Here is a 24,833-nt window from a genome sequence, read left to right on the forward strand (position 1 = left end):
AGCTTTCGACAAGGAATTCTTCCGTAGCTAGGCAGTGGTCGCCGTCGCCATGGGTGTGTGTTGTGTGTACGAGACGGCTGCCAATAAAGTTGTAGCTCTCGGGCTTCCTCCGCCCTCCCCATTCTCTCTCGGCCTCCGTCTCGAGTGCGCGCGCGCACGCTCTCCCCGGCCTCGCTCGGGGTTGGCTGCCGCAGGACTCGGGCTGGGAGCTGCGCCCTCGAGAGCGCATTTTTTTCCCCTCCCTCCCCCTCCCGGTGTTTTAGTTCCCCGGCTTCCTCCCGCCGGCTGCCGTTTGTTTGGTTTTTTTTTTAAAACAACTTTATTGTTCCCTCCCGGGTGGCAGCCCCCGCCTCCTGCGCTGTGCGCGTCCTCAGGATGCACTGAGGCTGCAGGGAGGCGGTGGCGGCTGCGGGTCCCGGTCCCCGGTCCCCGGTCCCTCGCCCTCTCCTCCGACTGCCCAGCCCGGGGAGGGGGGAGTCACGATGTCCGGCAGCCGCCAGGCTGGCCCCGGCGCTGCTGGGACAGGGCCCGGCTCCTCCGCGGCCTCCTCAGTCACTTCCGCCTCGTCGTCCTCGTCGTCGTCGTCGCCGTCGCCCCCGTCCCTAACGGCGGTGGTGGCCGCTGCGGGGTCCAGCGGGGCCACCGGCTCCGGGGGCCTCGGGGCCACCGTGCGGCCTCTGCTGGTGGCCGCCGCCGTGTCGGGCTCGGGCGGCGGAGGAGGCGGGGGCGGGGGCGGTGGGGCGCTGGCCGCGGGCCTCTCCCGGCTCGGGGGCTCGAGCAGGCCCGGGAGCGCCGTCAACGGCGGCGGCGGGGGCAGCTCGGGCAGCGGCAGCAGGAAGCGGCCTCTGCTCACCCCGCTCTGCAATGGGCTCATCAACTCGTACGAGGACAAAAGCAACGACTTCGTCTGGTGGGTGGAGAAGCATCCCTCCTCCCCATCCGTCCAGCCCCCTCCCCTTCTGCTGGGTGGGATGTGCGGGGAGAGGGGAGGTCTCGGATGGTAGCAGGTGATGGAGGGCGATGGCAGTGTGTGCTCGAGGCTGAAGCTTTGGAGCAGATGGGCGGCGGGTGGGTGTCTGGGGGGCTTCCACGGGAGGCGGTCCTGGTGGATGGGGGGGGTTACATCGAGCAGGAGACGGGGGCGGGGGAGTGCAGAATCGGGGTTAAGAGGAAGGAGTTAGGAAGGCACAGCTCTGAGTTCAGCGAGCGCCGGGCGCAGGAACGCCAGTACTTGTTGAATGGAATTGAAGTGCAGGAGGTATCGTTGGTGGAGTTGTTGAGAGTGAGAATGGAGGCCCTTGGGATGCCGAATGAATTCCTTGGGCATATTCAAGTTTATCGAGGGGATGGTCAATAAAGAGCATGCTTTGGGATTGCTATAAGTGAAACGATATTGAGTGCCATTAGACTGTGAACTTTCTGAAAGTAGATTGTTTTTTGCTTGACAGCAATGCCCAGAACATAGGCGATGCTTAATGAATGGTAGCTGATAGACTGATTACCTGCAAATGTGCTAAGCATTGTTTAAAATAAACACAAATGTACATGATATCTCACTACTCAGTGTTAGCTCATATTCATAGTCTGTGTACAGTGAAACCTGCTAGTGAGACTATTAGTGTATTTGAAGTCAATGAGAAGCTATCCTTTTATGTCTTAAGCAGGTTTCATTGTACCACATATATTGTACGTTGTGTTAAACATAATTTGTAGCACTTCAAGGTTTATCATAACATGTGTTTATTAAGCATCTACCATGTGCCAGGGTCTGTGCTAAGCATTGGAGGTGAAGTATAATATAAAACTGAAAAACTGTTACTGTCCTCATGGAACTTATGTTCTAATAGGGGGGATGTACACATGCTTATATGCAAGTAGGTACAAAACAAACTGAAAGTAGTTTTTGTAGGGAGGGAACTAGCCACCAGGGAGAATCAGGAAAGGCATAAAGAAAATGATAGTAAGCTGAGTCTTAAAGGATTCCAGGTATTTCAAGAGATGGAAGTAAGGAGGGAGTGCATTGCAAGCATTGGGGACAGCCATTGCAAAGGCACAGATGGAAGATGGAGCATCATTATGTGTGAGGAGCAGCAAATAGGCCAGCATGAGTTCTTAAGAAGACTGGGAAGGTAGGAAGGATCACACCAAAACCTTTTGAGTTAGGTAGTGTAAGGAGTACGTTACCATTGAGTTAGGTTGTGTAAGGAGTACTGTTACTATTTTGTACATGAGGGAACTGAGGCTCAGATGAGTGAAATGACTTACCCAATGTCAAACAGTCAGTAAACGTGAGAACTGTGATATGAATCCAGCTTCTGACTCCAATCCAGTGTGGCGTGAGGCAGCTGTTGGCACAGGGGGTAGAGGGCTGGGCCTAGAGTTGGGAAGCCCTAAGTTCAAATCCAGCCTCAGATACTAGCTGTGTGACCCTGGGCAAGTCACTTAACCTGTTTGCCTCAAGTTTCCTCAGCTGTAAAATGGAGATAATAACAGCACCTACCTCTCAGGTACCTACCTCAGTCCTGTCAGTACTGTTGTGAGGATCAAATGAGATAATATTTGTAAAAAGTACTTAGGATAATGATAGGCATATCATAGCTTCTTTGTAAGTGCTTATTCCTCTCCCTGTCCCCTGTATGTAGGTTACTAGAGGTTGGATGGTTGTGATACAAATTGTCTGTGGCAACTAGTAGCCATATGTGTGTTTGTGTGTGTGCATACATACATAGATACACATATACACATACACACACACACACACATATATTTTGGTGTGGAGTAGTTGGGCTCCACCCCAAAGAAAGATGATTGTTACATTAGGAGCAGTTAGAATTTGGGATTATCTTCAGTGGGTAGAGTTTTGGTAGAATGATAACTAAAGTTGTCTAGATTGATGACTGTAGTGGAATTTGGAAGTTGATGTTAATGACTTACAGTTGTATAATCACATATATAAGGATGATCCTTTTACAGATGCAGATTGCAGTCATTTGTATCTTAGTAGACCACCTTCATGAGTTGCTGTAGCTGACAATAATAATAATAACCAGTCTTCTGGGGATGAGCCTCCTGATTTAGACAGGCTGGTCTTTTGTCTCCAGATTGGTAGTTGAAGCATTTACAACTTAGTAGGACTTGTCAAAGCTTGTTCTTCATTAGCCTAACCTTCAAAAACCCAGGGTCACCTCCATACCATGAAAAGTTGGATAGAGGAGGAAGCAAAGGAGGGAGCTGAAATTCAGGTGGGCGAAGTGATATGGTAAATGTCACATGACTAGTTAGCTTTGGAGGTGAGACATGACTCCATCTTTCCTTCAACATTTATTAAGCATCTTTTGTGTGCCAGGTACTGTAGGCCCTTGGTAGTACAAAGTGAAAAAATGAAACAACCTTTAGAGGACTAAGGGCTTGGAGAGAGTGATACAAAGTTTTAAATAAGATACTGTCTCTCTCCTTATGGAATTTACAACCCAATCCTGCAAGCATTTATTAAGTGTCTATTTTGTGCAAGGAGCTGGGGATACATAGATAAAATGAAAAATGAGATAAGACACAGACACAGCAGCTTTTGACACTATTGATCACTCTTTCCTCCTTGATACTCTCTCTTCTCTAGGTTTTCAAGGTACCCCTCTCTCCTGGTTCTTCTTCTGTCTGACCACTTCTCAGTGTCATTTGTTGGATCCTCCAGATCATGTCCTCTAACTATAGGCATCCCTCACAGTGCTCTCTTGGGCCCTCTTGTCTTTTCCCTCTATACTACTTTACTTGGTGATCTTTTTTCTTTAATTTATTTTGAATTATCAACAATCACTTCCATTAGCTTTTGAGTTTTAAATTTTTCTCCCCCTCCCTCCTCACCTGCCTCCCCAAGGCTATACTTATACATTCCTATTAAACATTTTCACATTAGTTATGTTGTAAGTAAGAATTAGAACCAATAGGAGGAACCACCAGAAAGAGGAAACAAAACACAACAGAAGAAAAAAGAATAGCAAATAGTATGCTTCGATCTGCATTCAAACTCCATAGTTCTTTCTTTGGATGTGGATAGCATTTTCCATCCTGAGGCCTTTAGAGATGTCTTAGATCCTTGTATTGCTGAGAAAGGTTAAATCTATCAATATTAGTTATCGCACACCATGGCTGTTACTGTGTACAACGTTCTCCTGGTTCTGCTCACTTCACTCAGCATCAGACCATAGCAGTCCTTCTAGGTTTTTCTGAAGTCGGCCTGCTCATCATTTCTTATAGCAGAATAGTATTCCATTACATTCATATACCACAACTTGTTCAACCATTCCCCAATTGAATGGATATCCTCTCAATTTCCAGTTCTTTGCCACCACAAAAAGAGCTGCTATAAATATTTTTGTACTTGTGGGTCCTTTTTCTATTTGTATGATCTCTTGGGGATATAGCCCTAGAAGTGCTATTGCTGGGTCAAAGGGTATGCACATGTTTATAGCCCTTTGAACTTAGTTCTAAATTGTTCTCCAGAATGGTTGGATCATTTCACAACTCCACCAACAATGCATTAGTGTTCCAATTTTCCCACATCTTCTCCAACATTTATCATTGTTCTGTTTTGTCATGTTGGCCAATCTGATAGGTGTGATGTGGTACCTCAGAGTTGTTTTGATTTGCATTTCTCTAATCAATATTTACTTGGTGATTTAATTAGCTTCCAAGGATTTAATTACCATTTTTGTGCTGATGACTCTGCCATGTACTTATTTTGCCCCAACCTTTCTGCTAATCTCCAGTTTCCCGTCTCCAAATGCCTTTTGGACATCTTGAACTGGATGTCCTGTAAACACCTTAAACCCAATATATCTAAAACAGAACTCATTGTCTTTCTCTCTAATACTCCCCTCCCACTTGCCTCCCATCTTCCTTCTTCCTAGTCCCTCAGACTCAAAACCTAGGAGTCACCTGGGCTCCTAATTCTCTCTTCCAACCCATTCTCCACCCCCACCCCCCTTCCCCTCTGCAGTATCCAATCCCTTGCCAAGGCCTGTTCATTTCACCTTTGCAACATCTTTTCAATACACCCCCTTCTCTTCTTTGACACTGACACCATCCCTAATTGCCTTATGCTTGGATTATTGCAGTAGCCTGCTGGTGGTCTGCTTGCCTCTAGTCACCCCCCACTCCAGTCCATCTTCCATTCAATCACCAAACTAATTTTCCTAAAGCTCAAGTCCAACCACAGTCACCCCATTGTTCAGTAAATTCCAGTGGCTCCCTGGTTGCCTCCAGGATCAAAAACAAAATGCTCTGTTTGGCATTGAAAGCCTTATAGCCTAGCCCCTTCCTGCCTTTCCAGTTTTCTTACACTTTACTGCCCATGTGTACTCTTTGATCCAATGACACTGGGCTCTTGGCTGTTCCATGAACAAGACACTACATCTCTGGGCTCTGGATTTTTTCTCTGAATATCCCCCCATGCCTAGAATTCTCTCCCTTCTCTGCATTGATGACTGACCTCCCTGGCTTTCTTTAAGGCCCATCTAAAATCACATGTTTTATTGGAAGTCTTCCTCATCCCTTTTCAATTCTTATTGCTTTCCCCTCTGTTAAGTATTTCTTATTTATCCTGTACATAGCTTGCTTTGTGTATATTTGTGTCCTCCATTATATTGTAAGCTCCTTGAGAACAGGGATTGTCTTTTGCTTCTTTTTATATCCCAGTGCTTAGCACAGTGCCTAGCAAATAGCAGGTGCTTTATGAGTGTTTATTGATTGATTGAAGTGCATTACAGAGTTGCAAATCAAAGTCATTTCATGTCTTATGTGACTAATAGAGTTTGGGAAAGGAGAGGGAGTCAGGGAGAACACTGCAGGTCTCTTAACTCATTGAATCATAGTATTAGAGCAAAAGGGACCCTGGAGATAATGATAGCTGATGTTTATATATTACTTTAAAGTTTGCCAATTGTTTTACATACATTATCGTTTGAGCCTTATGTTAATCTATGAAGTAGGTGCTGCAGGTGGTATTATTTCCATTTTATAGATGAGAAACCTGAGCGTTAGAGAAAGTGATTTGATCATTTGTCACACAGCTAGTAATTGGAACACAGGTATTCTTTACTCCAGATCTAGCACTTGTCTTCTCTATGCCATTGTGTCTTTCAAATCCTTTAATATAATTCCTTCATTATGCAGTTAGGAAAATTATAGCCCAGTGAGACTTAATGATTTCTCCAAGAGGATACAATTAGTAGCAGGATCCAGATTTGAACCTTGGTCTTTTGATTCCAAATTCATTGCTTTTCCCACTACAGTGGGCTGCTTTCAAAATGAAGTCATTTTTCCCTGCCTGGGATTTGAACCCTGGTTGCCTTGAGATCATACTGTATGAGCAATTGGTTGAAAAAAATTAGTGATATTTTGCATGGAAAAGAGAAGACAGTGGAGATGTGATTACTCTCTAGATATTTGGGAGGGATGTGGAAGTAGAGAGGTTGACCTTAGTAAGGCATGAGTCAGCTCTTCATGTGAGACAGGGGTGGAGGGGGAAATAGTGGTAGAAGGCGTATGAGATGAGGAAGAGGGGAGGAGAGGGAGCTCATGATGAATGGCCTCAATTTTTTCTGTAAAATAAGAGGCAAGTTTCTCAGCTGAAGAGGGCCAGGGAAAGGAGAGCCATGGGAAGTTTGAGGAGGAATGAAAAGGTTCGGAAGAGCCACTGTAGAGAGTAGGGTAGTGAGTTCAAACTGAAGATAATACTTATGATAGGCCTGGATTGGATGGATGGATGGATGGATGGATGGATGGATGGATGGATGGATGGATGGATGGACAGATGGAGTAAGCATTTATTAAGCACCTACTCTATCATACTGTTTAAACATTTAAAAAATATTATCCCATTGGATCTCACAACAACCCTTTGATATAGGTATTTTTATTGTCTCCATTTTACTGTTGAGGAAATTGAGGCAGATAGAGGTTGACTTCCTCAGGGTGACACAGCTTTGGTAAAGGTCTAAAGCCAAATTTGAACTTAGGTTTTCCTAAGGCCTCAGGCCCAGCAGTCTGTTCATTGTGTCATCTAACTGCTTCCAGGTGTCTAGGGACAGTATGCTCCCGAGGGCTCTATACAGGAATTTTATGAATTGGAAAATGTTGCTGGTTTTGGTTGTTGGAATAAAGGTAATTCCTGCTGATGCTTTCATTCATTCCTATTTTATCAACTTTCCTGTGAAACCACCTTGAGCATTGAGTGAAGTGATATTTTCATTGTACCCTTTTTAAAGGGTACAGTGCTCTTCTCTTGAATACTAGATTAGTTTTGAATGTTGTTAAACAGGATTTGATTAAGTGGCAGATGTGTTGGCACTCACAGGGCAGAGAGAAAATGCTACCTAAAGCTGAAGGGAATGTGTACAACACTACTGTATTCCAAAATTGAGACAAACATTTAAAATAGTTTGTACTTTTCATTTTATTACTTATTTGCATTTTGATTGCATGCTATAGTGAAAACTCTAGATCTACAGTGAAAAGATTTCATTAGAATTCCTGGGTTTGTCAGTAGTTGTGGAAAAATCACTTAATATCCCAAAGCCTCAATTTCCTCATCTGTAAAATAAGGATAATATCTGTAGCGTCTGTCTTATAGAGTTGTTATTTTCACATTTCATCTAAAGGTCTTAAAATAATGTCGGTGAGAAATAATTTAAATTATGTTTTATTGATATGGCATCTAAGATACAGAAGAGAGATTTGGTTAATTCAGAGTTATATTACAATTCCTTAGCGTAAAAGTAATAAAACAATAACCTGTTTAGTGAGGAGGCATGTAGTACAGTGGATAGAGAGCTGACTTCAGAATAAGGACCACTTGGATTCAAGTCCTGCTTCTGACATACTGCCTGTGTGAACTTAGGCAAATAACTTAAAAACCATTCGGTGTCCCCAGGTAACTCTTTAAGACAAGAGCTCTTAACTTGAGGGTGAGTAAACATTTTCTTTAAGATGATTTTTTCAAGATAATTGTTTTTTTTTTGTAATCCTTTATGTTTTACACATTATGCCTTGAAAAACATTATGTTGAGAAGAGGTCTGTCTGTAGGTTACAGCAGACTGCCAAAGGAGTCCATGACACAAAAGAGTTTAATAACTCAAATCAGGGATTTGATCTGCATTAGTAGAAGGATTTAACCCACTGGGAGTCTCCTATACCATTAAAAATCACAGATTTGAGAAAAAAATATAACTCATATTTCTGTAGTGCTTCAAGTTTAAAAAAAAATACTTCCCTCACAACTACCATGTATTCTTTTCTGTAAGGGAAATAGTATAGTGAATATCTCCAGTTTACAGATGAGGAAACAGAAGCTGTGAAAGTAGATGAATTTCCTATGAATACACAGTTCTTAAGTGAGATGGAATTGGAACCCAGACTTTTTCACTCCGAACCCAGTACTTTAACCACAATTCCAGAAATATAATTTTCTTTTCTTTCTTTCTTTTTCTTAAAGTGAGGCAATTAGGGTTAAGTTACTTGCTCAGAGTCACACAGCTAGGAAGTATTATGTGTCTGAGGCTGGATTTGAACTCAGGTCCTCCTGACTCCAGGGCCAGTGCTCTATCCACTGTGCCACCTGGCTGCCCTATTTTCTCAAAAATTTTTTCCCAGAAACTCTTTTAATGTCTAGTTGAACTGTTTAATTTTGTTTACATTTGTAAACATCCACATTTTCCTTCTGTGCAAGTCCTCTGCCCATGTTTAGAAGGTGGGATGATGTTACTACAGATATTTCAAGAGTTCTAACTTCACTACAGATATTTCAAGAGTTCTAACTTCTGTAAGAAGTTTTGGGCTTCTGCTTTAAACACCTATTCTAATTATTTAGAGAGGAGTGGGGAGGAGAAAGGAAAATATCAATATGAAGAGACTAAAAATGGTTGGGAAATATTGGTTAATTTTAATATTCAGTAACCAGTTTCTCTCTGTGATACTATGGCCATTCTTTTGGTCATCAAAACTCAAAGCTTTGAAATTACCTTTGACTTTTCTTTCTTCCTTACCTTTCCTTTCTTTCTTACATACTGTCATCTAGTTTTGTTTATCAGGTCTTCTATTATTCTCTTTTTTTGAGTTCCCATTGCAAACACCCTTTTCCAGCTTCCTGATCTTGTATATGGGTTGTTGCAATGGTCTAGTGTTATGTACAACAAAAACATAGAATAAACATTTATTAAATTCTGACTGTATGTTCTGCTACCTGTTGAGGGAGTTATAAAATTCATATAAGACATAGTAGTCCTGCCCTCAACGAGGTGAATGTCTTTTGGGAAGATTAGATACCAATATAGGCAGTACACAATATTGTGATCATGTGATCATAGAATTAGAGCTGGAATGGACCTTAGAAGACAGCTAGTTCAACCTCTTCATTTTACAGTTGAAGAGACAGGCACAAAGAAGTTGTAAGTTGCCCATGGTTACATAGTCACTAGGAATCCAAGGTAGGGTTGATCCTCAGACTCTGAATCCATTGCTTTTTTCCTCTGTACCATGCTGCTTCTGACATGATACCTTCAATTAGCAGAAATTATTGTGTGAGCTGGGAGAGGAGGGAGGTCTAATTTACCAGCTTTGGGGATCAGGAAAGCATTCCTGGGAGATAGGATTTGAGGTAAACTTACCTTAGGCAAACTACTAATAGATAGTAGTGATTCCAGTAGGTGCACATATGTGCGCGGGTGCACATGCGCGTGCACACACGCACACACACACACACACACACACACAGAATAAGGTGAGCAAAGACATGAGTGCTGAATGTTAGGACACTTCAGCATATATAGCGATACTCTTGCAAACACCCTAACCTCCAAAGTCCCTCAACTTATTTCCCACAACCTACTCCTCCACCCCAACTCAGCTACACACAGAGATGATCATTACCTACAAATGCACCACTTCCACATTCAGGAACTGAAATTTCCTTACCTGATCACAATCAGTTGCCATTCACTTTTCCCTTTGCCTTGCAACCCTAAATGTCGTCATCACATCCTTCAATTTTGACCTTTCAGTTGTTTCCCAGGCCACCAATCCTTCAATGGCTCCACTCTCTTCCTTTCCTTATCTTGACCCCTTATTGAACCAGTTCAACTCTACACTGTCATTTTCTCTCAAGTTGCTTGATCTTCCTGCCAAATCCCAACCTTGGAGTTCTCCCACCATCTGCTGTCTTTGTTCCTATGCATGTGCTGCTAAACGAAGCTGGAGAAAAATCACCAAACTATACTGACTGGATCCATTATAAGTTTGTTACATAATCTCAACTGGGCCCTCACTACAGCAAAGCATGTAGTATACCTCCTTAATTGACTTACCATCTCACTCATGGTGGCTTTTCCAAACCTTTTCATTGCTCCTCATACTTTACATGACCACTTCACCTTATTCTCTCAGCTGAGAATCTTGTTTTGTATTTCACTGAAAAAATTGAAGCCATTAATGGAGAACTACTTCTTCCTTTCTTGTCTCACACCACTCAAATGCCTTCTGGCACTATCTCCTTCCTTCACTTCCATCTTCACATGAAGAGTGCCCTTTCCCCTTGCCAAAGCAAACCCCTCTAAGCACACAAATCCCATCCCATCTTCTCTAACATATGGCCCCGTTTATCATTTCAACTCACTGATCTTCTATCTCTTCCTGTCTCCTGGCTGCTTCCCTACTGCCTACAAATATGCTTATGTCTTTTCATTTATCTCTACTCTCATCCTTAATCTGACCTTCCTTTTGTGGCTAAACTTCATGAGAAGACCATCTACAAGTAGTACCTCTATTTCCTGTATTCTCTAGGTTTTTTAGCTCTGCAGTCTGGCTTTCAGCCTCATCATTCAATTGAAACTGCTTTATCCAAAGATACCAGTTATCTCTTCATTGCCTAATCTAATGGCCTTTTCTTGTGTTCTTCATCCTTCCTCACCTCCCTTCAATCTTTGGCACTGTTGATCATCCTCTTTTCTTTGATATTCTCTTCTGTCTAGATTTTCATGACACCATTCTCTCCTGTTCTCCTGCCTAACTGACCAATCCTTATCCTTTTTTGGATCTTCAACCAGATTGTGTTTGCTCACTGTACACTGTTACTACACTCTACTAATTCCTTTTCATTAGATTGGACTCATCATTCTAGGCTGTTGCTAATTTTTGATCTTGGCTCTTAGCTATGTGTCCTAGGGATAAAAAGCATTGGGTAGTTCTTCCCATCATCCACTATCTTTGTCTCATCTACTTAACAGCAGTTCTTTTCTTCAGAACTTTAATATAAGATCTTACTTTCTTCAGCTTTTCATTCTTGAGTACTTCCCAGCTCTCTTGTGCTTGCCTAATCTGCAAAATTTTAGGCCGTGGGATAACATTTCTTTGAACCCTTTGAAATTTGCTTTCTTACATCTAAGGTACATGTCAGACCATCTTTCACTTTGACCTTTCCCCAGTAATTCTAAGGTAGAATGGGCCATCCTTCTCAGGTTTCTTATTGCTTACACTTCATAAGCTAATTTTTCTTCATTGATAAGAATCAGTTCTAGAATAGGTGTACCCTCTACTTGGTTTTTCCACCCTTTGATGTATACACCAAGAATTTCTTAGCTGCTTTGCTTTTGGCAGAAAAAGAGTAATGGGCTGAGGGGAGAGTTGGGAGGGAACATAGAAAGAACTCTATAAGATTTTTTTCACACTTGAGTTTTCCATCAGTTATCTTTACACAGATTGCTGCCAGATCTTTATATTAAGCCCTAATTTCTTATATGATCTCCAGTCCCACATATCAAACTGCTTGTTGAACATCTCCACTATGATAACTTGTAGGCTTCTCAGTCAATGAACATTTATTAAGTGCCTACTATGTGCCAGGCACTGTGTTTATCAGTGGGGAAACAAATATGAAAAAGATAGTCCCTACCCTTAAGGAGTGGAGGAAACAACACACAAAACGAAGCAAGAGAGTGTATGGAGCCCATCCAAGGGGTCCAAGCAGGTGGGAAATGAAGAAGTGACTGGCCTGCATACTCATATTCAACGCCTTTCACAAGCTGACCCCAGTGTATCTTTCTAGCTTTAATGTACTTTATCACCTGTCTCTATATCTTCTCATTGGGTCTCCCTACCAGGAATGTATCCCCTTCTAACTGCCACCTCTTGGAATCCCTTATTTCCTTAAAAACTATGCTCAAATGGCACCTTCTTCTTGAAACCTTTCCTGATTCCTCCCTGTCTTCTCTTCCCTCAGAATTACTTTGTATTTATTTGTTATGTACTTCTATATACATGTTGTCTCCCTTGAAAATGTAACCTCCTTGAGGCAAGAACTGTTCCACTTTTATCTTTGTATCTCCATCATCTAGTACAGTACTGGCACATGCTATTTAATAAATGCTTTTGTTGATTGGCGTTCAGAATAACTCATCTCAGTCTCTTCTAGTTCCTTCCTTGTTTTTGTTGATTACTTTCCATCCTAGTAACCCAGTGTGGCAACCTCTGAGATAGCCCTGAGTCTTCTTTCTTTTTATACCCCTCCATGTCTAGTCAGTTGTCAAGTTATATAACATTTACCTCCACAGTATCTCTTGTATCCTCTCTACTCATGTAGGTATCACCCTAATTCTGGGCCTCATCCCTACCTGTCAGTATTATTGTAGTAGCCTCATCTTGGTCTTTCTGCTTCCATTCTTTCCCCTCTCTAATCCATTATTCACTACAGCTTCCAGAATAATCATCTTAAGGCACCAGTGTGATATGATGCCCCTCCACCCCCAAACCTGCAAAGACTACCTATTGTTTCTAGGATAAAATCCAAAGTACTTAATACTTTGGCCTTCATGGTCTTCCACTATCTGTTCCTAAGCTAGCCTTCTAGCTTTAAATTACTTCTCTTCATGAATTCTATGTTCTAGCCAAACTGGATTATTAGTCTGAACTTGTTTATCTATCTCTTGCCTTCTTGTATTTGTGCTGGAATACACTGTCTTTCAGAAATCATTATCTTCCTTCTACACTGAGCTCAGTTTTCAAGTCTGTCTCAGAAGTCTAACTGGAATTGCTCTCTCCCTTCCCAAAATTATGTTCTACTTATTTTTATTTCCTGCTGATTTTTTTCTTTTTCTTTTTTAATTTTTAATTAATTTATTTTGAATTATCAACAATCACTTCCAAAGCTTTTGAGTTTTAAATTTTTCTCACCCTCTCTTCCCACCTCCTTCCCCACGACAGCACGCAGTGTGATATAGGCTATACATATGTATTCCTATTAAACATATTTTCACATTAGTCATGTTGTAGGTAAGAATTAGAACCAATAGGAGGAACCACCAGAAAAAGGAAACAAATATGTTTTGTTTCTTTGTGTATATATTGTGTCCAGAAGTGGAAGTAAGAGTAAGAACTGTTTGTTTTTGTATCTTTAGATCTGAGCACAATGCCTTGCACATAGGCATTTAGTAAAAATAATGACTGAAATGAATTAATCTCAATTTATAGAGGTGGTATTGTAGGCTTGGAGAGGTTGCTACTTGACCATATTCATCTAGTAAGTGCTATAGCCAGAATTTGAATCTAGGACTTATTTCAATCTGGTTCTTTCCCCACTACAACATGCTACCTCTATATTGTACATTTTCTTTTAAAACCCTATAGAGCTAAGAAAGAGCTGGCAGTTTTGTTTCTGTCTTGAAGGTAACTATCTAAAGACACAGGGATTGACACTTGTTCTACAGATCACATGTATATTCAGTGGCAGAGGTAGGGCTAAAATCTTGTTCTTTTCTGACTAAGGAGTAAAATACTCTTTCTGGTAGCCCATGTTGCTTTCCTCTAACACAGGAAAAACAGTTAGTAGAGTATTAAAGTGTGGGGTTTTTTTAAAATTGTAAAATAATAAACAAGAAAGCCAGGAAGCAGTTGAAATGATAATATGACAAAATCATATTCAGTTCTATTCAGTAAACATTTATTAAAATATTTAGTATTTTCAATGCATGATGCCAGGTACTTGGGATACAAAGACGCAAAATAATAGGATTTCTGTCACCAAGAAGGGAATCACGTAGTCTAGTAAAAGGGACATTGCATGTATATAAGTATGATAAAAATTAGAACTTGATAAGGGGTAAAGGAGAATTCTAGGCAGAGTACTGTAAAATAATTGGTGGCTTAGATCACTTTCATGGGAAGGGATCAGGGTAGACTTCATAGAGAAAGTTCTATCTGATCTAGTTCTTGAAACAGTGAAACATTTCAGCAGGTGGAAATGTGGAGGCAATATGTTCCAGGCACGATTCATGATACTTTAAGGAAATTGAGATGAATATTGGACCCTACATAACTCATTGCTGACCTTGGTCCCAGCGTTAAGATGCTTCCTTCTGCTACTTAGAATTCTAAAAAGTGGAAGCTGAGTCCTATCTTACTTTTGAGCTCTAAGAGCCTGAAGGTATCTGGAATCACAGAATTTTTAGAGCTAGAAGGGTCCTCAGAAAGTCATCTGTTACCCTCTCTAAATTTAAGCATCATCCTTAAAATGGAAAAGAATTGGTGTGGGTGTTGAGATCTTATCTAATAGGCCTATGAAACTGGCATTTGAAAGTGATAGGGGGAATGCTAAGCCTCTCTTCCTGAGAGGTATGGGCCACTGGTGAATACATGAATGAATGAATATAGCATTAATTGAGTACTTTCTACGTGCAAAACACTGTGCTGATCCCTGAGGATACAAATAGAAAAAGGATGGGGGAGACTTGACATATGGAAGATTTCAGCTGCAAGTCAAATGGAAAGGTCCTGTGTTCATGAGGGTGCAGTGGCAAAGCAGATGGGTAATACCTCTTTTTTAATATCATATTACACTGATAAAATCATATCAGTTTCTGATGTTGAAACATTTGACAATGTCAAGGATTTGGGTGACTAGAACTTTCTTTCCTGGATCTTCAGTAGCTGTGGCTATAGCACTTGCAGAAGCAGTTGCCAGGCTATGTCTTGACAGAGGTTGCTTCCCAGGATGATGATTGTGGGTTCTGGGCTGGAAGCTTTACTATTCCCAAAACTCTTGGGCCTAAGGTCTCCAAAAGACTCTGGAGTGAGATGGTAGTCAAGTGGTGGTGGTGATTTGACTTGCCTGGCACCTGCTGCCTCTTATCTCTCTCTCTCTCTCTCTCTCTCTCTCTCTCTCTCTCTCTCTCTCTCTCTCTCTCTCTCTTCTCTCTCTCTTTCTCTCTCTGTCAGGGTGCCTCACTGCTTTAGATAGGCTGGCTTGCTTGTCCTGTAATAGCAGTTGGTGGGGATGATTGACCTCTTCCTCATAGAATTTGCTCCACTGCAGAGTAGATTCTGGGACTGGGACAGTGACTTGAGTCTGTTTGAAACCTTTGCTTACTTGTTTTTGCTATTTTCCATGAAGAAAAGTGACCTGTGAGGGCACTGCTGCTTAGAAGACAAATTGTTCCTCAAAACTGATGTGTTGCTTTGTGAACAACAGGTCCTATACATTGGGATGCTTTTTTCAGTTTGTAAAGATGTAGAATATTTGACACAGGAACATCACCGGGGGGGGAGAGAGAGAGAGAGAGAGAGAGAGAGAGAGAGAGAGAGTGTGTGTGTGTGTTTGGTCATAGCAATTCATGCAGTTGTTTACTGTTTGGTTTTTGAGGAATTTTGCTCTTCCCTGTTCAGTGAAGTTCTCATTCTTTTGATATCATGGATCTTTGAAATATTGAAGTATGTGGATGAACATCACTGAAGAAGGCCCTATGATACTAGTGGTAGGGAAATGGTTCTCTCTAGGAAGTTTGATAATTAGATCAAAGGAAATTAAGGGTGAAAAATCAGGTTCAGTTAGAGTTGAGATTTGCAGGTAGCATGAAATGACTGATAGCATTTTTTGTTATTACTTCAATAATAGTAACACATATTTATATAGTATTTAACAAATTTAAAAAATATATTTTTATCTTTTGGAGGCAATAGGAGTTAAACGACTCCCAGGGACACACAGCTAGTAAGTGTCTGAGGGCAGATTTGAGCTCAGGTGCTCTATCCACTTTGCCATCTATTTGTCCTTATATTGTATTTTAAAGTTTGCCAATGATTTTACATACATTATCTCATTTTATGCCTGTGAAGTAGGTACTCTTATCCTCATTTTACAGATAAAGAAACAGAGGCATAGAGAGTTTAAGTCACATATTAGTTGTGTTCCTAATGAATGTTTTCCTTTTTTCAACTCCAGCATTTTATCAAACCAGAAATTATTAACTTTTTTTGTATCATAGGCACTAATGGCAGTCTGGTGAAGCCTATGGATCTCTTCTCAGAATAATGTTTTAAAATGCATAAAGTAAGATATACATAAACATAGGATTACAAAGACAATCAATTATATTGAAATAAGAATGTAATTTTTTTTCCACATCCAAGTTTATAGATGCCAGGTTAAGAGCACTGGCATTAAATAATGGCAAAAGAAGAGAAACAAAGGCATCTGAAAGGGCATTTCAGGAGTGGGTGAAAGAAAGCATATTTATAGAATGTCCCAAAGATTTTAAGCTTGAATATCTGAAAACTACACTTATGAGTTTTGGGATACTCTCTATCTTGACAGTTTAAAATTTTGCTTCTTATTAGAATGGCTCTTGTAGAATAAAATTTTATATAGAAAGTGAAATATTTTTAATTTAGTACACTGCTAATTTTTTTTACTCCGAGAATTACTCTCAAGATGTTCTTCCCTATTGCAAAGAACTTTTGTTTTCCAAAAGTCTTATATAGTTTGGCTCCATATGATTAAGGTAGAGTTTTAATTCTTTTTCTTGATAATATTTGAATCGCAGGTGATTCTTGGATTTACGTGCCTCTGTTTAGAGGTGATGGTGGTTCTCTATTCTAGGATGCATTGCAGAGATTTGGAGTGGCTGTTCTTTAAACACCTAAAATAACTACAGCTACAAAAAACTAGTTTGTTCTTTCTTGACACATTGTCTTGCTATTGGTTGGATGAAAGTTTTCCATTAAAACTATTACCACTCTTAGATGCAGAAAAATTTCTGTGTTGTAAAAACTAGGTTTTTGTGTTTTGTTCCTGTTATTATTTCATATCTTTAAATTTGTGCTAGGCATTCTTGTTATCTCCAGTGTATCATTTATTAAGTTTGCATTGTGAATATTTTTAATCATAATCTTTATGGAACTTAAAAACCAATTTCAAATAGAGTCTGTTTAGTGTGTACTGGGATTCATTGGGTAATGAATATGTGAAGTTTTCTATCTGGGATTTGACCTAGTCATTTATTTTGTGAAGTTTTCTTCCCATTGAATCTTTTAGTCTCACACCTCATACCACATGAACCATGGTGTTGGTTATAGGATAGATGCTCTATACTAAATGCCATTGTAAATGGCTTCTGGACATCTGAAGAGAATTGCTTTTTTTGTATTTGCCTTTAGGGCCTAAATAACGTTATTCACAAACAAGCATAAAGAATTTGAATTGTGTTGACTTTTGCTTTTAACATAGCAATATAGGATTTGGAGCTGGAAGGTACCTTTGAGGTCCACCCCATCTTTTTTACAGATGAAGAAACTGAGGCCCAGAGAAGTGAAATGATTTGATTAGTTTTATGCAAATAGTAGCAAGTCAGAATTCAAACTTACATCCTTTGACTTCAGATCCAGGGCATTGGTTAATTGACCATTGTTTTGCTTTTTGTACCTTGTACATTAAAATCCGTTGCTTATCTCTCTGTATTTTCATAGGCTGTCCAATATGTCAGGAATGCTTTCACTCTTCACCTTCACTTATAATCATGTTCTTTCTTGTGTGAGAAGCCTTTCCTTGATTTCCCTAGTTGTTAGTGCCCTCCCCTCTCCCAGTTACCTTGTTTGTATGTTTGCATATCTGTGTATATATATATTATATATATATTTATCTTTATACTACCTCCTACTTCCCCTCCTCACCTTCTCCTTTCTCCTGGCAGGATGTTAAGTCTCTATAGGGCAAGGCCTTTGTATTTTTTGTCTCTGTATTTGTCACCTGGTAATTGGCACATAGTAACAGATACTCAATTGAATTGAATTAATAGTAATATAATTCTATTATGTAATTTTTTTAAGGGTTATCATCCAAATTTCATGGTTTGCCTTCAGATAAGATTTGTTCTCCTCTGAAACAATTTGACAGAGACTTTTCAGTTAGGGAACAAGTAAGCTCTATCTATTTAGGGACATTCATAATATTATTTCTGAACTTTCTAAAAGCCTTTTCAAATATGCTAACCTGATACCGAGAATTTAGTACATGAGAAGGATTTTTATGGTGTACTATGACTGTGTCTCTTTAGGTCTCAATTCAGAAACATTTCCAGTGACTTGGCCTGGATATTTCCACCTTGACATCCTACCATTGGTTCATGCTCTATAGTTGACTATAAATATTTATAGTTATAAAATTGATTCAAAGATACAGTTACATGAGAATCCTCATTTATTGTTAGTCTATCTCAGAAAGACTTGCGGCAACAAGGTATATCCCATTCTATCTTAAAATCATACAAGATTCCTTGTTAAACACAACAATAGAAAGTTTCATTGGATCCGACTGACTTTGGTTATATAGATGACATCCTGTCTGATGATGTGACTTCTGAAGGGAAAAAAAAATAGGATTAGTATAAATTAGTATTGAGAAATCGATAAAGTATTTTTTGGAAAGAATCAAGATAAGTATAAATTGACAAGCCTGTGTTTTGATTATGTGCTCAACATGTAAGCTTACAATTTTGATATTGGATTTTATATTACTTGAGCACATTCATGTGCGCTGACCATAGCATAGAAAAGGTAGGAGAAGATGACAAATAAGGCAAATCAGAAAAACAACATTATTTGATCATGTGGATAGTAAAATTGAGCTTAGCTGCACTTGTTGATCAAATGGAAGATTTTAGCATTTCCAACAAGAATTTGCAAGTAATAATCAGAGGAACAGTTTAGAGCATATAGTTAAGAAGTACAAATGGTTTTTGGTAGCTGTTTGTCTCTATATCTTAAATATTGCTCTCTGTCCTTATATCTAATGAAGCCAGAATGATGGTTATTAGGTGTGTATTAAGCATGTAAAAACTTTAAAATTGATAAGCATTTATTTTCTTTCTTCCTACCTCTCGTCCCACCTTGGGGGGAAAAAAGAGAACCCCAACCCTTTTAACAAATCTGAATAGTCAAGCAAAACAAATTCCTGAATTGGTCATAAGCAAAAGTGTATCATCCTACATTTTGAGTTTCTAATCTCTCTGTCAGGTAAAGAACATGCTACCTCATTGGTGCTCTGAAATTCTGATTGGTCATTTCATTGTTCAGAGTTCTTAAGTCTTTCAAAGTTGTTTATCTTTACAGTGAAATGTTCTCCTGGTTCTGCTCACTTCACTCTATCTTAGTTCATGAGAGTTATACCAGGCTTATCTGAATCCATCCCTTCTGTCCTTTTTTCTTTTTTTTTTTTTATGGTACAGTAGTATCCATTACTTTCATATAATTTGCTTAGCAGTTCTCCATTTGAGTACTCCCTTAGTTTCCAGCCCTTTGCCTCTACAATAAGAGTTCCTGTAAATATTTTTGTATATGTGGATTCTTTTCCTCTTTCTTTGATCACTTTGGAATACAGGCCGAGTTAGCGGTATCTTTGGATCAGAGGACACAGACTTAATTTAGTGACTTTTGGGGCACGAGAACTGGAACTGCTTTCCAGAATGGTTGGACCAGTTTATGGCTCCATCAACAATTCATTAGTCTTCCTGTTTTCCTACAGCTTCTCCAACATTTGCCATTTTTTGACCTATTTGATGGGTATGAGATAGAATTTCAGAGTTGCTTTAAATTTGCATTTCTCTAGTTATTAATGATTTGGAGAATTTTTTATTTTTTAAATTTTTTTTTTGGTGAGGCAGTTGGGGTTAAGTGACTTGCCCAGGGTCACACAGCTAGTTAAGTATCAAGTGTCTGAGACTGGATTTGAATTCAGGTCCTCCTGAGTCCAGAGCCAGTGCTCTATCTACTGCACCACCTGGCTGCCCCCTTGGAGAATTTTTCTATGTAAAAATAATAGCTTGGATTTCTTCCTTTGAGAACTGTTTATTCATATCATTTAGCATTTATCCATTAGTGAATTACTTTTATTTTTATAAATTTGAATCAGTTCCTTATATGTCTTAGAAATGAGACCTTTTTAATGCATATAAACAGGCAGTTTTCAAAGGAAATTTAAACTCTCCATAGCCATGAAAAAAATACTCCAAATACTTAGAGAATTTATAATTTTGTTAGCAGATTGTCTATTTTATCTTCTGTGATCTTTTCTACCTCTGGTCATAAAATAAATGCCTATCATAGATCAGAAAAGGAATTCCTTCTTTGCTCTTCTCATTTTTGGTGAGGTTACATCATATATCTATTTGGAGATTATCTTGGCATTATTTTTAAATATTTGTATAAACAGAATTTCTGCCAGACTACTTTCTGGTTTTCTGAGAAGATTTTGTTGCATTGCATGAGTTCTTACCACAGTAGCTCAGGTCCATTTGTCAAAAGCGATGGATGTCATCCTTTTCTAAATTCCTGGTCGAAAAAAAAGGTACACATAACATGAATGAGTCTCCATTGTTAAACAGTTAGACCTTTAAATTAAATGAGAGCAGAATAGGTGGTAGGAAGATTTAGCATAAAATATCCCTCAAATATAATCAGTCAACCAAAAACCATGTGTTAATCCATGTATTACTCTCCAGCTGTGTGCCAGGCACTGTGCTATGCACTGGGGATACAAAAGGAGGTCAAAGCCATTCTGTACCCTAAAGGAGCTCAGTGTAGTAGGAGTGACATATCTATATCTATATCTATATCTATATCTATATCTATATCTATATCTATATCTATATCTATATCTATATCTATATCTATATCTATATCTATATATCTATATATCTATATCATCTATATCTATATCATCTATATGTATATCATCTATATCTATATCTATATCTATACATCTATATACACACACATATATACATACATATATATATATGTGCACAGATACAGAAAGCAAGCTATGTACTAGATAAATAGGAAATAATTAACAGAGGGAAGACACTAGAATTTAGAGGGGTTGAGGAAGACTTCTTCTAGAATGTGGGATTTTAGTTGGGATTTAAAGGATGTATGATGTCTTCAAGTAGGACTTGCACCTCTGGTGTGATTTTGCTGAGCCCTTTTCAGGACTGCTCATCCACTTTTGGTGTCTACCTTTCACCTAGCTGTCACCTGTGGGTCCAAGAAGCTGTAGCATGCATAGCAGACACACTCTACAGCAGATAGGTAATCCAAATTGAAGGTAACTGACAGGCCTCAAACCTGTCAGTGAGTAAGGGGAATGTCTACCCCATGCATGTGAAGCCTTCCATGGTGGAATAAATCCATGAGAAAAGTTTGTTCCAGTAGCCATGAAGGCAGCTGAATCAGGAGCTTAGATCTTGGTCAGACATCAAAGACTCCAGGGTTATCCATGATGTCCCAGGCCATCTCTGGTTGTCCTGACTTTTGTCTTGTCATTGAACTTCGATGACTCTGGAAGAGAGAGTGAGGCTAATGACTTTGTGCAACTCTCTGCCTCACTCAAATCCAGTTCACATGCAAGTCAAGACATCACCCTGTAATGGTATTGGTCCCCTTTGAAAGTGAAGGACCAACAAGAGCAATGGAAAAGGAAGCCAGAGAGGTCAGTAGTTGAGATGGAAGAGAGAGAGCATTCTAGGCATGAAAAACAAGCACAGAAAATACCCAGGTCTGAGAGATGGAGCATCTTGATCATGGAACAGCTAGGAGGCCAGTGTTACTGGATTGAAGAGTGTGTGTTGGAGTAAGGTATAAAAAGACTGGAAAGGTAGGAGGGGGCTGTTGTGAAGGGCTTTGAATGTCAAACAGAATATTTTGTATTTGATCCTGGAAGCAGTAGGGAGCTACTGACATTTATTGAATAGTGAGGTGACATGGTTGGACCTTCATTTTAGATAAATCACTTTAGTAGCTGAATGGAGGATGGATTGGAATGGGGGGACACTTTGAGCCAGGCAGATCCATCAGCAGGCAATTGAAATAGTCCAAGTGTGAGGTGATTAGGGCCTGCACTGAAGTGATTGTAATGTAAGAGGAGAGTAAGAGGTGTATTGGAGAGATGGCATAAAGGTAAAATCAACAGGGCTTAGCAAGATATTGTTATGGAGTAGTGGTGGTGAGAGATAGGGTAACTTCTAGGTTGTGAGTCTGAGGGACTGGGGGGATGGTGTTGCCCTCTGTTGGTAGGGGAGGTAGAAAGTGTGAGTGTGGTGGGAGTTTTTGGAGAAAGGAAACAAGTTCCATTTTGGACATGGTAAGTTTAAGGTGTTTACTGACATCCAGTTCAAGAAGTCTAAAAGGAATTTAAGAGATACGAGATTGGAGGTCAGCAGAGAGTTAGGGACAGGATAGGTAGATTTGAGACTCATCATCATAGAGATGGTAATTAAGTTCATGGGAGCTGATGAGATCATGAAGTGAAGTAGTATAGAGGGAGAAGGGAAGAGGATCCAGAACAGAAACCTGAGAGATACCTACAGTTACAGGTTGTCATCTGGAAGAGCAGGAGACAGAAAGAGAATACGTAAGCAGGAGGAGAACCAGGAGAGAGTCCTGGTGGTGTCCTGAAAGTCCTGGAGAGGTGTCCTAAAAACTTAGAGAGAACATAGTATCAAGGAGGATAGAGTGATCAATGCAGTCAAAGGCTTCAGAGAGGTCAAGAGAATGAGGATTGAGAAAAGGCCATTGGATTTGGCAACTAAGAGACCCTTATTTATTTTGGAGAGTAGTTTCAGTGGGACAATAAGGTTGGAGCCAGATTGTAAGGAGTTAAGAAGAGAGAAAATGGAGGCACCTGTTGTAGTCAGCTGATACCAAGATGGAAGGATCTAATGAGGACTTTTCAGGATAGGAGCAGCATGGACATGTTTGTAGACAGTAGGAAATGAGCCAGAAAAGAGGGAGAGATTGAAAATAGGTGAAAGAGTGGGATTGATGGAGGGAGCAATTTGTTGGAGGAGACGGGATATAATAAGATCTCTTGAACAAGTGGAGGTGTTGCATTAGTAAAGGAGTAAGGCTACTTCATCATTTGAGATGGGTGAATGAGGAGAGTGGCAGAAGGCATATTTGATATATGTGTATATATACGTATACATATTCATGTTAGAGCCAGAAGGTACTTTGAAAATTATTTAACTCCCTAATTTTACAAATGAGGAAACTGAGACCCAGTGAGAAGAAATGACTTGCCCAAGATCACATCTTTGCATCAGTAAGATTGAGAACTAAAGCCTAGTTTTCTTGATCCTTAGTCAAGTCTTTTCATTGTGCCATTGTGCCATTATGAGTCATAATTCTCAGAAACTTTCCTGGGTGTGAAATTTCTTGTTATGCCTCAGTTCTCACCTCAAAGATAGCACTCATTGGTTCAGAGGTTACCTTCTGCATGAAGCCTTTCTAGATCCACTCCATTGGTAGCATCTTTGCCTTGAAATTACTTTGAATGTACGTTAATATTTTTATGTGTAAATGTTGTTTCCCAGAATTTAAGGAATGTTAGCTCCTTGAGTGCAAGGACTGTTTCAGTCAGTCAACATTTATGAAGTGTTTGCTGTGTCCTAGACACTGAGTGAAGCTCTGGGGATACAAAGAAAGGCAAAATAAAAACTCAGAAAAACTGCACTAGAAACAGTTACCAGTCCCTACTACAATGCCCAGCACTGTAGATACTTAAATACTTGATTTATTGATAAATCATGTAGGAGAAAACCTAGGACAGAGGGAACTCTTGAATTTTCCCTATCCTGGTCCCAGGGAGACCAGTGGAGCATTACAGAATCTCAGATTTGGAAGGGACCTCAGAAACTATTGAGTCTAATCCAAAATTAAGGAAAAAGTTTTTCTACAACATATTCCCACCCAACACCCCCTAGTCATTGGAATTTAGGTATGTGACCCAACTGTGAGACAACAGAAGACTTCCCTGAGAGTATGAGGGAGCTGTCTCTACCTCCATCCTTCACTTACTGTTTGTCTGCAGTTTCATTGAGAACACTTTTATTAGTTCTTATTAATGTACAGTTTTAAAAAAAGCTCTTATAAAATATGATGATTCTAAGCATTGTTTACAAAGTGATTTGTGAGAAATTGATAGGTTTATTAATGATAAATCTATTTGAGAGCCTGTTGGAATCCTGAATAATTTCCATTCTTTCACAGGAGTTTACAACTAATAGAAAATGTGGGAAAATTATACTTGATATGTTTGAATTATAACCCAAGTACTTTAAAAATTCAAGTGTATAATACTATGTGCAAATGTTTTTACATGCCTATGTTTATGTTTAGTATGTAAATTTGGATTGACTTGATTTTGTCAGAGATAAAATTGTTAAACTTTTTTTTTGGACTTATTTAAAGAGGTAGTAAGGATAAAATAGGAGTTTGCATTTGATCAACAGAAGTTTCATTAGTTGAAAATTTCTTTTAATAAAAGTTTTGTTGTATTTTAAAGTTTGAGTAGATATTCTAGCCAAAGTGTACTACTTGCTATTCTCCTAACTCCAGCATTTGATGTCTTCATGCCTTTGCAAAGGCTGCCTCCATTGCTGGAATGTGCCCATATCACATCAGTATTTAAATCTCTGATTTTAAGTTCATGTGCTTTCTTTAGGGGAAAACCTTTCCTGAT

The 24,833-nt window shown here is 39.6% G+C and overlaps 1 protein-coding gene across 1 annotated transcript in view; it reads left to right on the forward strand.

The window, feature by feature from the left end:
• Positions 1–391: 391 nt before the first annotated feature.
• COP1 (COP1 E3 ubiquitin ligase) overlaps positions 392–24,833 on the forward strand; it is a 202,432-nt gene continuing 177,990 nt past the window's right edge. The window contains exon 1 of the mRNA XM_020984279.2: positions 392–910. Coding sequence (XP_020839938.2) covers positions 483–910 — 428 coding nt within the window. The 5' untranslated portion in view covers positions 392–482. The remainder of the gene's footprint in view (positions 911–24,833) is intronic.

This window comes from Phascolarctos cinereus, unplaced genomic scaffold, assembly GCF_003287225.1.
Source record: "Phascolarctos cinereus isolate Bilbo 61053 unplaced genomic scaffold, phaCin_HiC Scaffold_5;HRSCAF=322, whole genome shotgun sequence".
In the NCBI taxonomy this organism is placed as follows: Eukaryota; Metazoa; Chordata; class Mammalia; order Diprotodontia; family Phascolarctidae; genus Phascolarctos; species Phascolarctos cinereus.